General features: G+C 45.0%; 1 protein-coding gene across 1 annotated transcript in view; it reads right to left on the bottom strand.

The window, feature by feature from the left end:
- Positions 1–12,412, bottom strand: part of UQCRC2 (ubiquinol-cytochrome c reductase core protein 2) — a 138,237-nt gene that overhangs the window by 88,107 nt on the left and 37,718 nt on the right. Inside the window, exon 2 of the mRNA XM_069210291.1 lies at positions 11,363–11,440. Within this exon, the coding sequence (XP_069066392.1) occupies positions 11,363–11,440 (78 nt within the window). The remainder of the gene's footprint in view (positions 1–11,362; positions 11,441–12,412) is intronic.

Genomic DNA, 12,412 nt, shown 5'->3' with positions numbered 1-12,412 from the left:
TTGGACTGTGTGCACACTGTCTCTCACTTTGAGATAGCATATACAGAGCCAACTTCCTACACTGTTGTATTCAGCAATGGTACAGAAGTTGTGATCCTTTTAAATCCGTGGTATGTAAACATTTTTCAAGCATAATCAGTATGCAATCAGTAGAAGCCGTAAAATTGGCCAAGCTACGTTATTTGTATTTCAAATACACCAGAAACCAAAAGGAGCTTAATTTAGATTTCCAAATCCCTGTGTACGAAAATGTACTGTTTTGAATTAAGGACGCTCTTAGGGGAACTTAGATGTGGGAGTGCTCACACTTGGCCTACAAGTGGTTAGTAGAGAAATGGTCAAAGGCAGTTGGAAGCAAGCATCAAAGAAAGCATGCAACAAACAAGGGAAGGTAATGCCGGTTGCTAAGTAGGGAATCAGGGATGTCTATAAAAAAAAAAGAAAAAGTGGACATGGCCTCTTTGACATGGTAACACCACACCCAACACCTTTTGCATGGTACACGATGCGATTTGTTGACTGAAGGTGCACTGTGTTCCTACTAAACAGGTCCCCAGTGCCAGAGCTCTTTCCCAAAACTGCAGTTAGCCCTATTGGCAAAACCTTTAGCACCCTCTGTAAGTCCCTAGTAAATGGTACCACTGCAGTCTGGGGTACTCAAGGAGGTCCCTAAGAGCTTCAGCATGAATTGTGCCGCCCTAAGGGACCTCTCAACAAGCAAATGGCAGGCTGTCATTGGAGACTGCATGTCCTTGTGCCAACAAAAGTGAACACAACATGGCTCATGGCCTGTGTGCCATGTCCCAACACTGCATGCAATATGTGGCATCCCTCTAGCAGGCATTACAGCTCTAAGGCAGGGTGCATTATTACATGTGAGCCATATAATAAAAAACGAATATGCGCCGGTCGATTCTCAGACATAGTAAAAGACCACTGAAGCAATCTTAAATCCATGTGGGCTTCACTGAAGATGTGGATTATTGGTATCAAACATCTCATTGGTGAACCCATACTGATTACACTGTTGCCCCCCTGAAACTCTACCAGCCTCAGGTGTGCTCCCTGACCAGTTAGCCTTACAAAAGTGGCAAGCCTCAAAAGGCTGCTACCTTTGAAATGCAAATCTGGCTCCCCTCACAAGAGAGGAAGGGCCACCCCAGCCAGAGCCCATTTGGTACCGGGACAGGTGGTAAAAACAGCTAGTCAGGTAGGTGTGACACCTCCAGGCTGGCACCACTCCTAAAGTGGACTAATGCAAGGTAGACTTTGTAGGAAGCTGGCCTGGTGTGTGGTGAGCACCTATGGTGTTATCACCTTATAACAGGTCCATGTATCCCCTTTTGGTGAGGTGTAAGCAGTGTCTAGAAAGCCATGGCTCTGGAGGTAGCTGTGGATGAGCAGCCAAGACTTATCAAGGAGACATGCAAAGCGTATGCAATACCACTGTAGACACACAGCACTTAAACACATGAAGCACAGTGTTACAAAAATAAAAGTACTTTATTATAGTAACACAAATACTAAAGTACTGAATAGGCAACACGCCAATAGGAGTTCAGTAAACACACCATTATGTATACATTAGAAGTCAGTGACTATCATAGGAAGCAATAGCAAATGGTAAAAACAATAGCAAATAGTGAGGGAAGCTGGAGAACCTAGGAAGCCCAAAAGGTAAGTACAAGGGTGCACCCCCCCGCCCCCCATGATGTCATCCGGCTGACCTGGCCACCCAGATGCTCCCAGGGGCCTCTGCCCACCTTGGATTAAAGATGACAGAATCAAGTGGCCACCTGGAGGAGCTCCGGGCACCACCCCTGGGGTGGTAATGGACACAGGAGTGGTCACTCCCCTCTCCTTTGTCCAGTTTTGCACCAGAGCAGGGACCGGGGACTCCTGCAGACCGGTTTATATGAGGAGGACACCAAATGTACTCTTCAAAGCATACCAGTGGCTTGGGAAGGCTACCTCCCCCCCCCCCAAGCCATGTAATGAAAATGTCACTTACCCAGTGTACATCTGTTCGTGGCATCAGTCGCTGTAGATTCGCATGTTTTGCATAGCTCGCCATCTGGTGTTGGGCCGGAGTGTTACAAGTTGTTTTTCTTCGAAGAAGTCTTTCGAGTCACGGGACCGAGTGACTCCTCCTTTTGTCTCCATTGCGCATGGGCATCGACTCCATCTTCGATTGTTTTTCCCCCGCAGAGGGTGAGGTAGGAGTTGAATTGTAGTAATAGTGCCCATGCAATGGAGTGACTAAGTATGTACTTATTTAAGGTTGAAATTATATATATACAAATAGTTGAAGGTAACTTCCGAACTGCTACAGGCTCCCGGGGAGGCGGGTGGGCACATGCGAATCTACAGCGACTGATGCCACGAACAGATGTACACTGGGTAAGTGACATTTTCAGTTCGATGGCATCTGTCGCTGTAGATACGCATGTTTTGCATAGACTATTAAGCAGTTATCTCCCCAAAAGCGGTGGCTCAGCCTGTAGGAGTGGAAGTAGTCTGAAACAATGTTCTTAATACGGCTTGACCTACTGTGGCTTGTTGTGCGGATAACACGTCTACACAGTAGTGCTTGGTGAATGTGTGAGGCGTAGACCATGTGGCTGCCTTGTATTGTAAACGCCTGAATCTCGCTTACTCTTCTTAGGGAAGTAATGGCGATGAGAAATGCAACCTTCCAGGTTAGGAACTGTATTTCGCAGGAGTGCATGGGTTCAAAAGGTGGACCCATAGGTCTAGTTAGGACAACATTTAGGTTCCATGAAGGAACAGGTGGTGTTCTTGGTGGTATAATTCTCTTAAGGCCCTCCATGAATGCTTTAATGACTGGTATCCTATATAGGGAAGTTGAATAGGTAGTCTGCAGGTATGCAGATATTGCTGCAAGGTGTATTTTAATGGAAGAGAAAGCCAGGTTAGATTTTTGTAAGTGAAGCAAGTAACCCACTACATGTTTTGGAGTCGTGTGTAATGGTTGGATTTGATTAATATGGCAGTAGCAAACAAACCTCTTCCATTTACTTGCATAGCAGTGCCTGGTGGATGGCCTTCTGGCTTGCTTTATGACTTCCATACATTCTTGGGTAAGTTGTAAGTGCCCGAATTCTAGGATTTCAGGAGCCAAATTGCTAGATTCAGCGATGCTGGATCTGGGTGTCTGATCTTTTGGTTGTGTTGTGTCAATAGATCTGGCCTGTTGGGCAATTTGATGTGGGGTACTACTGATAGGTCTAGCAGCGTTGTGTACCAGGGTTGCCTTGCCCAAGTTGGTGCTTTTAATGTGAGTTTGAGTTTGTTTTGACTGAGTTTGTTCACCAGATAAGGAAGGAGAGGGAGAGGAGGAAAAGCGTAAGCAAATATCCCTGACCAGTTCATCCATAGGGCATTGCCTTGGGACTGCTTGTGTGGGTATCTGGATGCGAAGTTTTGGCATTTTGCGTTCTCCTTCGTCGCAAACAAGTCTATTTGAGGTGTTCCCCAGAGTTTGAAATAGGTGTTCAGAATTTGGGGGTGAATTTCCCATTCGTGGACCTGTTGGTGATCGAGAGAGATTGTCTGCGAGTTGATTCTGAATCCCTGGTATAAATTGTGCTATTAGGCGATTTTGGTTGTGAATTGCCCAACGCCCAATTTTTTGTGCTAGCAGGCTTAACTGCGTGGAGTGTGTCCCCCCTTGTTTGTTTAGATAATACATTCTCGTCAAAACAGACAACATGACAACAATGTATTTGTGAACTATTATTGGTTGGAAAGCTTTTAGTGCTTGAAAAACTGCTAGCAGTTCTAGGTGATTTATATGCAGTTTTGTTTGATGTACGTTCCATTGTCCTTGTATGCTGTGTTGATCGAGGTGTGCTCCCCACCCTGTCATGGAAGCATCTGTTGTTATTACGTATTGTGGCACTGGGTCTTGGAAAGGCCGCCCTTTGTTTAAATTTATGTTGTTCCACCATAGAAGCGAGAGGTAAGTTTGGCGGTCTATTAACACCAGATCTAGAAGATGACCCTGTGCTTGTGACCACTGTGATGCTAGGCACTGTTGTAAGGGCCTCATGTGCAGTCTTGCGTTTGGGACAATGGCTATGCATGAAGACATCATGCCTAGGAGTTGTAATATCATCTTTGCTTGTATCCTTTGTGTTGGATACATGCGTTGTATGATGTTGTTGAAATTTTGAATTCTTTGGGGACTTGGAGTGGCTACTCCTTTTGTTGAGTCTATTATGGCTCCTAGGTATTGTTGTACCTTGCACGGCAGAATGTTGGATTTCGTGAAGTTGACGGTGAACCCTAGTTTGAAGAGGATTTGTATGATCTGATTTGTGTGGTTTGAGCACTCTATTAACGAATGGGCCTTGATTAGCCAGTCGTCTAGATATGGGAACACATGTATTTGCTGCCTTCTGATGTGTGCAGCGACTACTGCTAGACATTTGGTAAAGACTCTTGGTGCGGTTGTTAATCCGAAAGGCAATACCTTGAATTGGTAATGTATTCCTTTGAATACAAACCTTAGGTATTTCCTGTGCGATGGGTGTATTGGTATATGGAAATACACGACTTTGAGGTCTAAAGTTGTCATGTAGTCGTGTAGTTTTAGCAATGGTAACACTTCTTGTAGTGTGACCATGTGAAAGTGGTCTGATTTGATGAATGTGTTTACTATTCTGAGGTCTAGGATTGGTCTCAGCGTTTTGTCCTTCTTTGGTATCAGAAAGTACAGTGAGTAAACTCCTGTGTTTATTTGTGTGTTTGGTACTAATTCGATTGCATTCTTCTGCAACAGTGCCTGCACTTCTATCTCCAGGAGATTGGAATGATGTTTTGTCAAATTTTGTGCTTTTGGTGGTATGTTTGGAGGGAATTGTAGCAATTCTATGAAATAACCATGTTGGATAATTGCTAGAACCCAAGTGTCTGTAGTGATTTCCTCCCATGCTTTGTAATAATGACCTATTCTTCCCCCCACTGGTGTTGTGTGGAGGGGGTGAGTGACATGTGAGTCACTGCTTAGTAGTAGGGGTTTTGGGGCTTTGAAATTTTCCCCTATTCCTAGGGAATTGCCCTCCTCTATTGTTCCCGAAAACCTCCTCTGTACTGTCCCTGGTAACTGGACTGTGTTGCCTGTGAGGTGCTGGCTTGTGTGCCCTGACCCCGAAACCCCCCTCTAAAGGGTGTTTTACGGAATGTGCTGTAATTCCCTCTGCTCTGCGGGGAGTAGAGTGCGCCCATGGCTTTAGCAGTGTCCGTGTCCTTTTTGAGTTTCTCAATCGCTGTGTCCACTTCTGGACCGAACAGTTCTTTTTCGTTCAGGCATATTGAGAACTGCTTGCTGAATCTCTGGTTTAAATCCAGACGTTCGTAGCCATGCATGCCTTCTGATAGTTACAGATGTATTAATTGTCCGTGCAGCTGTATCTGCAGCGTCCATGGAGGAGCGTATTTGGTTGTTTGAAATGTTCTGTCCCTCCTCAACCACTTGTTTTGCCCTCTTTTGTAGGTCCTTGGGCAGATGTTCAATGAGATGTTGCATCTCATCCCAATGGGCTCTGTCATAGCGCGCAAGTAGTGCCTGAGAGTTAGCGATGCGCCACTGGTTTGCAGCTTGTGCTGCGACTCTCTTACCAGCTGCATCGAACTTGTGGCTTTCTTTATCTGGGGGTGGTGCATCTCCAGATGTGTTGGCCCTTTTCCTAGCTGCTCCTACAACGACAGAGTCTGGTGGCAGCTGTGTAGTGATGAAAACCGGGTCTGTAGGAGGCGCCTTATACTTTTTTTCCACTCTTGGTGTGATTGCCCTACTTTTGACCGGCTCCTTAAAGATTTCTTTTGCGTGCCGGAGCATACCAGGGAGCATAGGCAGGCTTTGGTAGGAGCTGTGGGTGGAGGAGAGGGTGTTGAATAGAAAGTCATCCTCGACCTGTTCTGAGTGGAGGCTTACATTGTGAAATTGTGCTGCTCTAGCCACCACTTGAGAATACGCAGTGCTGTCCTCTGGTGGAGATGGCTTCGTAGGGTATGCCTCCGGGCTGTTATCTGACACTGGGGCGTCGTATAAGTCCCATGCGTCCTGATCTTGGTCACCCTGGCTCATGGTGGTGTGAGCTGGGGAATGTGATGGAGTTTGTGCTGGTGAGACGTTAATTACAGGTGGAGGAGAGGGTGGTGGAGTAACCTTTTTCACCACCTTTGTTTGTGGTGTTTGTTCAGTTTGGAACTCCAATCTTCTCTTTCTTCTAATAGGGGGAAGGGTGCTTATTTTTCCTGTCCCCTCCTGTATGAAAATACGCTTTTGCGTATGGTCTATATCAGTTGATTGTAGCTCTTCCTCAAACCTATGCTTTCGCATTTGGGAGGTTAGCGATTGCTCTTCTGTATAAGAGCCTGAAACTGGGTCGGTTGCAGTTTGTTTTGGCACCGAAACCCTGTCTGCATCTTTTTTCGGCTCCGAGGTGACTTTTTTCTTTTTCGGGGCGGAAACCTCTCGGCGTCGATCTTCGTCGGTGCCGCTGTCTCGGCGTCGAGCCGTGTCTACACCGGTATCTCGGTGTCGATGCTTGTCTCCAGCACTTTCTCGGTCCCTAGAAGGCTGCGTGCCGGTGTCTCGACCGGAGTCGGACGATCTCGGCACTGTTTGGGCCTTTTTCGGTGCCGACGGTCGGTCACCGAATTTATGGGTCGAGCCATGGCCTGGTGGCAGTGGCGTCCCCTGGGCCTTGTAAATCTTCTTCTGAGTGGTTTTCGACGTCTTACTCACGGTTTGTGTATCGTCGAATCCTTCGGAGTCCGATTCGTGGATCGAAAAGGTTCCTTCCTCTTCTTGTTCCTCGAACTCTCGGTGGGCTGTCGGCGCGGACGCCATCTGAAGTCTTCTGGCTCGACGGTCTCGGAGTGTTTTTCGGGACCGGAACGCACGACAGGCCTCGCAGGTGTCTTCACTGTGCTCAGGTGACAGGCACAGGTTACAGACCAAGTGTTGGTCTGTATAGGGGTATTTATTGTGGCATTTGGGACAGAAGCGGAACGGGGTCCGTTCCATCGGCGTTCTTCTGCACGCGGTCGGGCCGACCAGGCCCCGACGGGGGATCGAAAAACTACCCCGAAGGGCACCGGAGCTCTTCGATCTTTCGACGCGGTGTTGAATCCAACTACGCTGATCCCGAACGCAACAATACCGATGAAAATCTTCCGAAATTAGCTATCTTTCCGTTCCGAAACTCGGAGCGACAGGAACACGTCCGAACCCGATGGCAGAAAAAAAACAATCGAAGATTGAGTCGACGCCCATGCGCAATGGAGACAAAAGGAGGAGTCACTCGGTCCCGTGACTCGAAAGACTTCTTCGAAGAAAAACAACTTGTAACACTCCGGCCCAACACCAGATGGCGAGCTATGCAAAACATGCGTATCTACAGCGACAGATGCCATCGAACCACCTATTTCCAAGGGAGTGCGTGTTACCTCCCTCTCCCACATGAAATCCTTTGTTCTGCCTTCCTCTGCCTGAGCTGATCAAGCAGCAGGAGAGCAGAAACCTGTCTGAGGGGTGGCAGCAGCGCTGGCTGCCCAGAAAACTTCAGAAGAGGAGTAGGAACAATGCTGGGGGTCCTCTAAGGAGCCCCCAGAGTGCATGGAATCATACAACTAATACTGGCAACAGTACTGGGGTATGATTCCAACATGTTTGATACCAAACATGCCAAGTTTTGGAGTTACCATTATGTAGCTGGGCACAGGATACCTGTGTCCAGTACAAGGGTAAAATGGCTTCCCGCACTTACAAGTCCAGTGTAATGGAGCTGGAGTTCGTAGGAGCATCTCTGCTCATGCAGGTACCTGCACCCGGCCATCTGGGCTAGAAGGGCCTGCCAAAGGGGTGACTTAGTGACCTGGTGCAGTGACGTTTAGTGAAATGGTGCATGCACCTTTTCACGCAGGCTGCAATGACAGGTCTGCAGACCCATTTTGGAGCCCATGCAATGTGTGGCACAATACATGCTGCAGCCCATTCTCACCCCCCCTCCGCCCCTCCACCTATCTGGTGAGAACCCCGAACCCTAAAACAACCACTCCACCCATCGCCTCCGGTACCAGTTGAAGTGGGCCCCTGGTGTCATAGTCCCCCTGCTCTGAGCTAGAGTCCACTGTGGTTTCATCCCTCCATGGCACTTTGACAACGCTTACAACCTCAGACACCAGGACCCTTCAAACGTGAGTGCTCCAGGCAAAGAAACCCGACACCAAAGGACACCTGCAGCTCATAGCCTGGTGAGAAAAGGTTTAAAGGTGCACCTATATTCCAGAGGACCCCACATTTGTAACCTAACTGTTGGTTAACCTTCAACTGGCCTCCTGGCCAGAGCCTGCAGCCTTTTTTTCCACAGGAACAGATCCTCATTGAAATACATTGGGCACCCTACGCCGTACTATGCTTCTGCACCTGGTTGCTCCAGTGCTGCCCAGCATGACCTGTTTGTGTGGTCCTGACCCTTGCCCAATGGGAGATTGGTTCATATGTCGTCAAACAGTACCCAAATGCAGAACTTGTTTTTCCTCCCATGGGATAACATTGTAGAACTCAGAAATTGCACGGTGTCCACTTCTTTAAAACGAAAAGAATTCCTCTTTAAGAAGGTACTTGATTGATTCCCCTGCCTAAACATACATAAAGATGTTTGCTATTTTTATAAATTGGTATGGATATCCTTCTTGCGTTGTCTTGTGAACTATTGTGTGTATTTGTAGATGTCTTGCACTCCTCTGTGTTACGTTTAAGGCTGCTCGACCACACTACCCCTAAATAGAGCACTTTGGGATTCCATAGCAAATCTTGTCCACTAACTGGGGAAACCCTGGACCTTCTACATGTTATTAGCATACCACATAAAAAAAATAAAAAAAAAGACTATAGGTGGTACATCCTTCTCCGTTCAAGATGCCAAACTATGGAATTCATTACCCCAACTATAAGAGCCACAGATAACTTTGTCTTCAGAAAACTACTCAAGAGTTGGCTCTTTCCTTCATAACCACCGTATTCAAACAACTATGTACTGCATATGCCTATGCTGATACATAATCAGAAAATATTTCTAGTTATGTATAGTTCTTTAGAAAATATGTATCGCTACTATGTCATAACAATAAAACACACGCACACTCTTTAAACCTGTTTGACTAAGTATATTTACCCATGGTTCTAATTAACAATTCTGGATTTCTTTCCTCCTCCACCCTTCCATTACTCCAGTCAATCTAAAAAACTCTCATAGCCGTGGCTCAAATTCACTCATAATACTAAAACTGTACTCATATTTCCCAATACTAATCCATCACTAGTTCTTGTTGGGTTCCGGAGTAGCGTGCTACTCGCCGAAAAGCACTTTGCCGCCTCGTCAGGGGTAGTAAGCGCTATATTAATACTATTACAATACAATAAACTGATGGATGCAGGAAGTGGTAGAATTCTCACAAAACGTAACGAGCATTTGCTATGCAATAGGTGTTGCATATTTCCAACAAGTTGTCATCTTTTGACAACAGCATCCACGAGCAAACTAAGTGAGAGAAAAAAAAAAAAAAAAAAAAAGAGTGGAAACAGAAAAGACATAACAAAATAAAATAAAAGTTAGCTTTAAAATATAAAACTTTGCAATTTTGTTTGTCCTGCTGGGCACGTTTTTGCCAGTCACAAGCTTTGTTTGTAGGGCACTGGAAGTTAGAACAAAATACCTCGATCACGTCAGGACCAGCGGACGGGACCTAATTATGTTGAAATCAATTTGACCTTGATCCCTGCTCTACACAGATGAATGGAAATCATGCCAGACATGCCTTGCCAAATTATGAAGCTGTAAATAAGAGTGCCACGCAAACCAGCTAATGGTGAGCAACATGCAGGCTCCAAGTTCTTTACTGATCACAACAGTGTCAAGCATGTGAGATGCATGGGCTAGCACACGCACGCTCAACCCTAAAAATTTAATATTAAAAGTATGAAAGGCATTCTAAGTTGTTCAAACATGCTCATCCTGAGGATGGTTGTGCACAGGAAATATAGAGCAAAATGGGTGCCTTGGAAGGACCAACTCTGCACAGAACTGTATACTTTTATGGTAAACAACTTTCTATATAAATGTACAATCTATAATGCATTTATTGGGCAGTGCTTCTATAGGGTAGTGCTTCACTGCAGTTTCTATTAAATGGGTTATCACTTTACCCCTCCTTATTCTAGGAGGAATTATTCAGTTTTCCTCACGAACCTTGTGTCACTGCCTTATGTTTCAGTATTTTACCAATACTCCTTTCCATAAACATCTTGTGACTTGATACTCTTGTACAAGTAAGATAGCTAGATAGCTTTTTCAGTTGCAGAAGTGCTTCATTTTTTTCCTTCAACCAGCTTACACTACTCAATATAGTATGATTTTCTTAACTACGGTAGTCGACCGGGTCAACATTTGCATCAGGTTACCTTTTTTGATACAGTGTGGTGCAATGTAGACTTTGGTGAGACAACAAACACTATTAAAAAAATAAAAGCACTTTCTTATGGACCTTACTGTAGACAGGGTTAGGAACTGCAGGAATAACATGAGTAAAGATTTCAGGTTGGGACCCCTGAATGTGTCCTTAAGGCCTTTATTTCCCCTGTGTACGTCAGCCTTCACTTCCCTAAATAAGGCCAACCAAGAGAATGTGAGAACATACTGTGCAGGAAAGGAGTATGGAAGGTTGGCTAGTGATAAGTGGCAAATCCCACAGTATAGAGGTTACCATAAAAAGTACGTAACTCCATTAAACTTAGTTTGGTCACTTCTGCTTCCAGTAAGTGGAAAGACCAAAGGAAGGAAACATCTGTACGAGTTTTCTTCAGTGCCAAATATAACATCTGATACCACAGGGTTTAAAAAAGACTAGGTGAAGGTCATGACGTCTGCCAGACTTATTTGTCATGGTGTCCACCAGATAGATAGCAACGTGGAGCTATTTTGGCTTACCACTTCGCTACACAGGTAGTAAATGGGTAGAACATGATTAACTGAGCCCCTACGTAAATACACCACCACCAGCTGAAAAGCTGCTTATGTTCTGGGTTCTTTCAAGACAGTTCATGGTTCAGGTCAAGGACCTTTCGGGTTGATTTGAAAAATGTCAGTATTAGCTAAAAATTCCAGTAAGTCAGTCAGAAAAACCAAACTGCAAGGAGCCTACTATTAGGAAAAGCATAATGCTAACATAAAACCACCCACTAGATTTGAAAGAATAATTGCAATTTGTAATTACATAAATTGGTTACAAGCTACTAAATACTTTGAAAAGCATACCCATTTCTACTGACCTGAAGATCCTCAGGGTGAAGTCTTGCAGAAGCTACCACTTGATGCTCAGACGCAGCTTTGGCAGAATAAAGCCGCCTCTGTAACAAAATAAAAAGTAATCTCGTTACTAGGGTGCACAACTCAAAAAGCACTTATAAACTTGGGAAACACCTGGATAATTTTGATTGTATCTGTTTGACACAAAGTTGCATTTCTGCTGGAAAACAGGAGGATAGCAGGCAGTACAATAAGTCCAGAAAAAGGCTGGAACAAAGTACTTGAAGGGACAAATGTTGCAGTATGCGCCATGCTGCAGTATTACAATCGCTGCTAAAAAGTTAGTGTACAAACACTGCCAGACATGTTGACGAAGTTATGCAGTGTTTGAGATATCCATCTTACAGCCAGCAGAAACTTCATGACTTTTTGTCTACATCTCAATACATTTCTATTCAGATTCACAAACAAACATCACATAGCAATTATAACGCCATACCTATCCTCCCACACCTAAACACCTTTGTATTTATAACCTATCACAGACCTTAGGCACACATTTCGGCCCATTTTTACTTTAATAGCATAGTCTGTACTTTTCAGACGTCCACTCTGAAAACCCTTGCTGGCTTTGATATTGGGAGTTCAAGTAACCTTTTAAGGCAACAGTTATTTTAAGTGTTCAGGAAGCAATAGCTATTAACAACTGACTATTGAGCAGAAATATTTTTCCATTCCCTGAGCAGGCTTCACCATTTTCCAGGATTCACCACATCCTTCCCAGTTACATGACATAATTTGGAAATTACTGTCATTTCCCACTGTACTAATATGGACTGTTTTGCCGACAGTAGCATATGTGACTATAGACAGACAGATAGATCGATCGATCGATCGATCCTCTGACAGGCTGCCCAACACAATAACTTCAGGACTCATCTAGCGGGGACACCATTACTTTTTCTAATTACTCACTTTGGCTGAATTTTAAATCTTTCATCGCTGCATCTCCCATATAGAAAAACGAGGCTGCAATCATGTGGTGTCCTGGCACCTGTGTGCATATGGAGAGC

This window comes from Pleurodeles waltl, chromosome 10 (genome assembly GCF_031143425.1).
Source record: "Pleurodeles waltl isolate 20211129_DDA chromosome 10, aPleWal1.hap1.20221129, whole genome shotgun sequence".
In the NCBI taxonomy this organism is placed as follows: Eukaryota; Metazoa; Chordata; class Amphibia; order Caudata; family Salamandridae; genus Pleurodeles; species Pleurodeles waltl.
The sequence above is the reverse complement of the archived record's forward strand: the minus strand, read 5'-3'. Positions and strand labels throughout refer to the sequence as shown.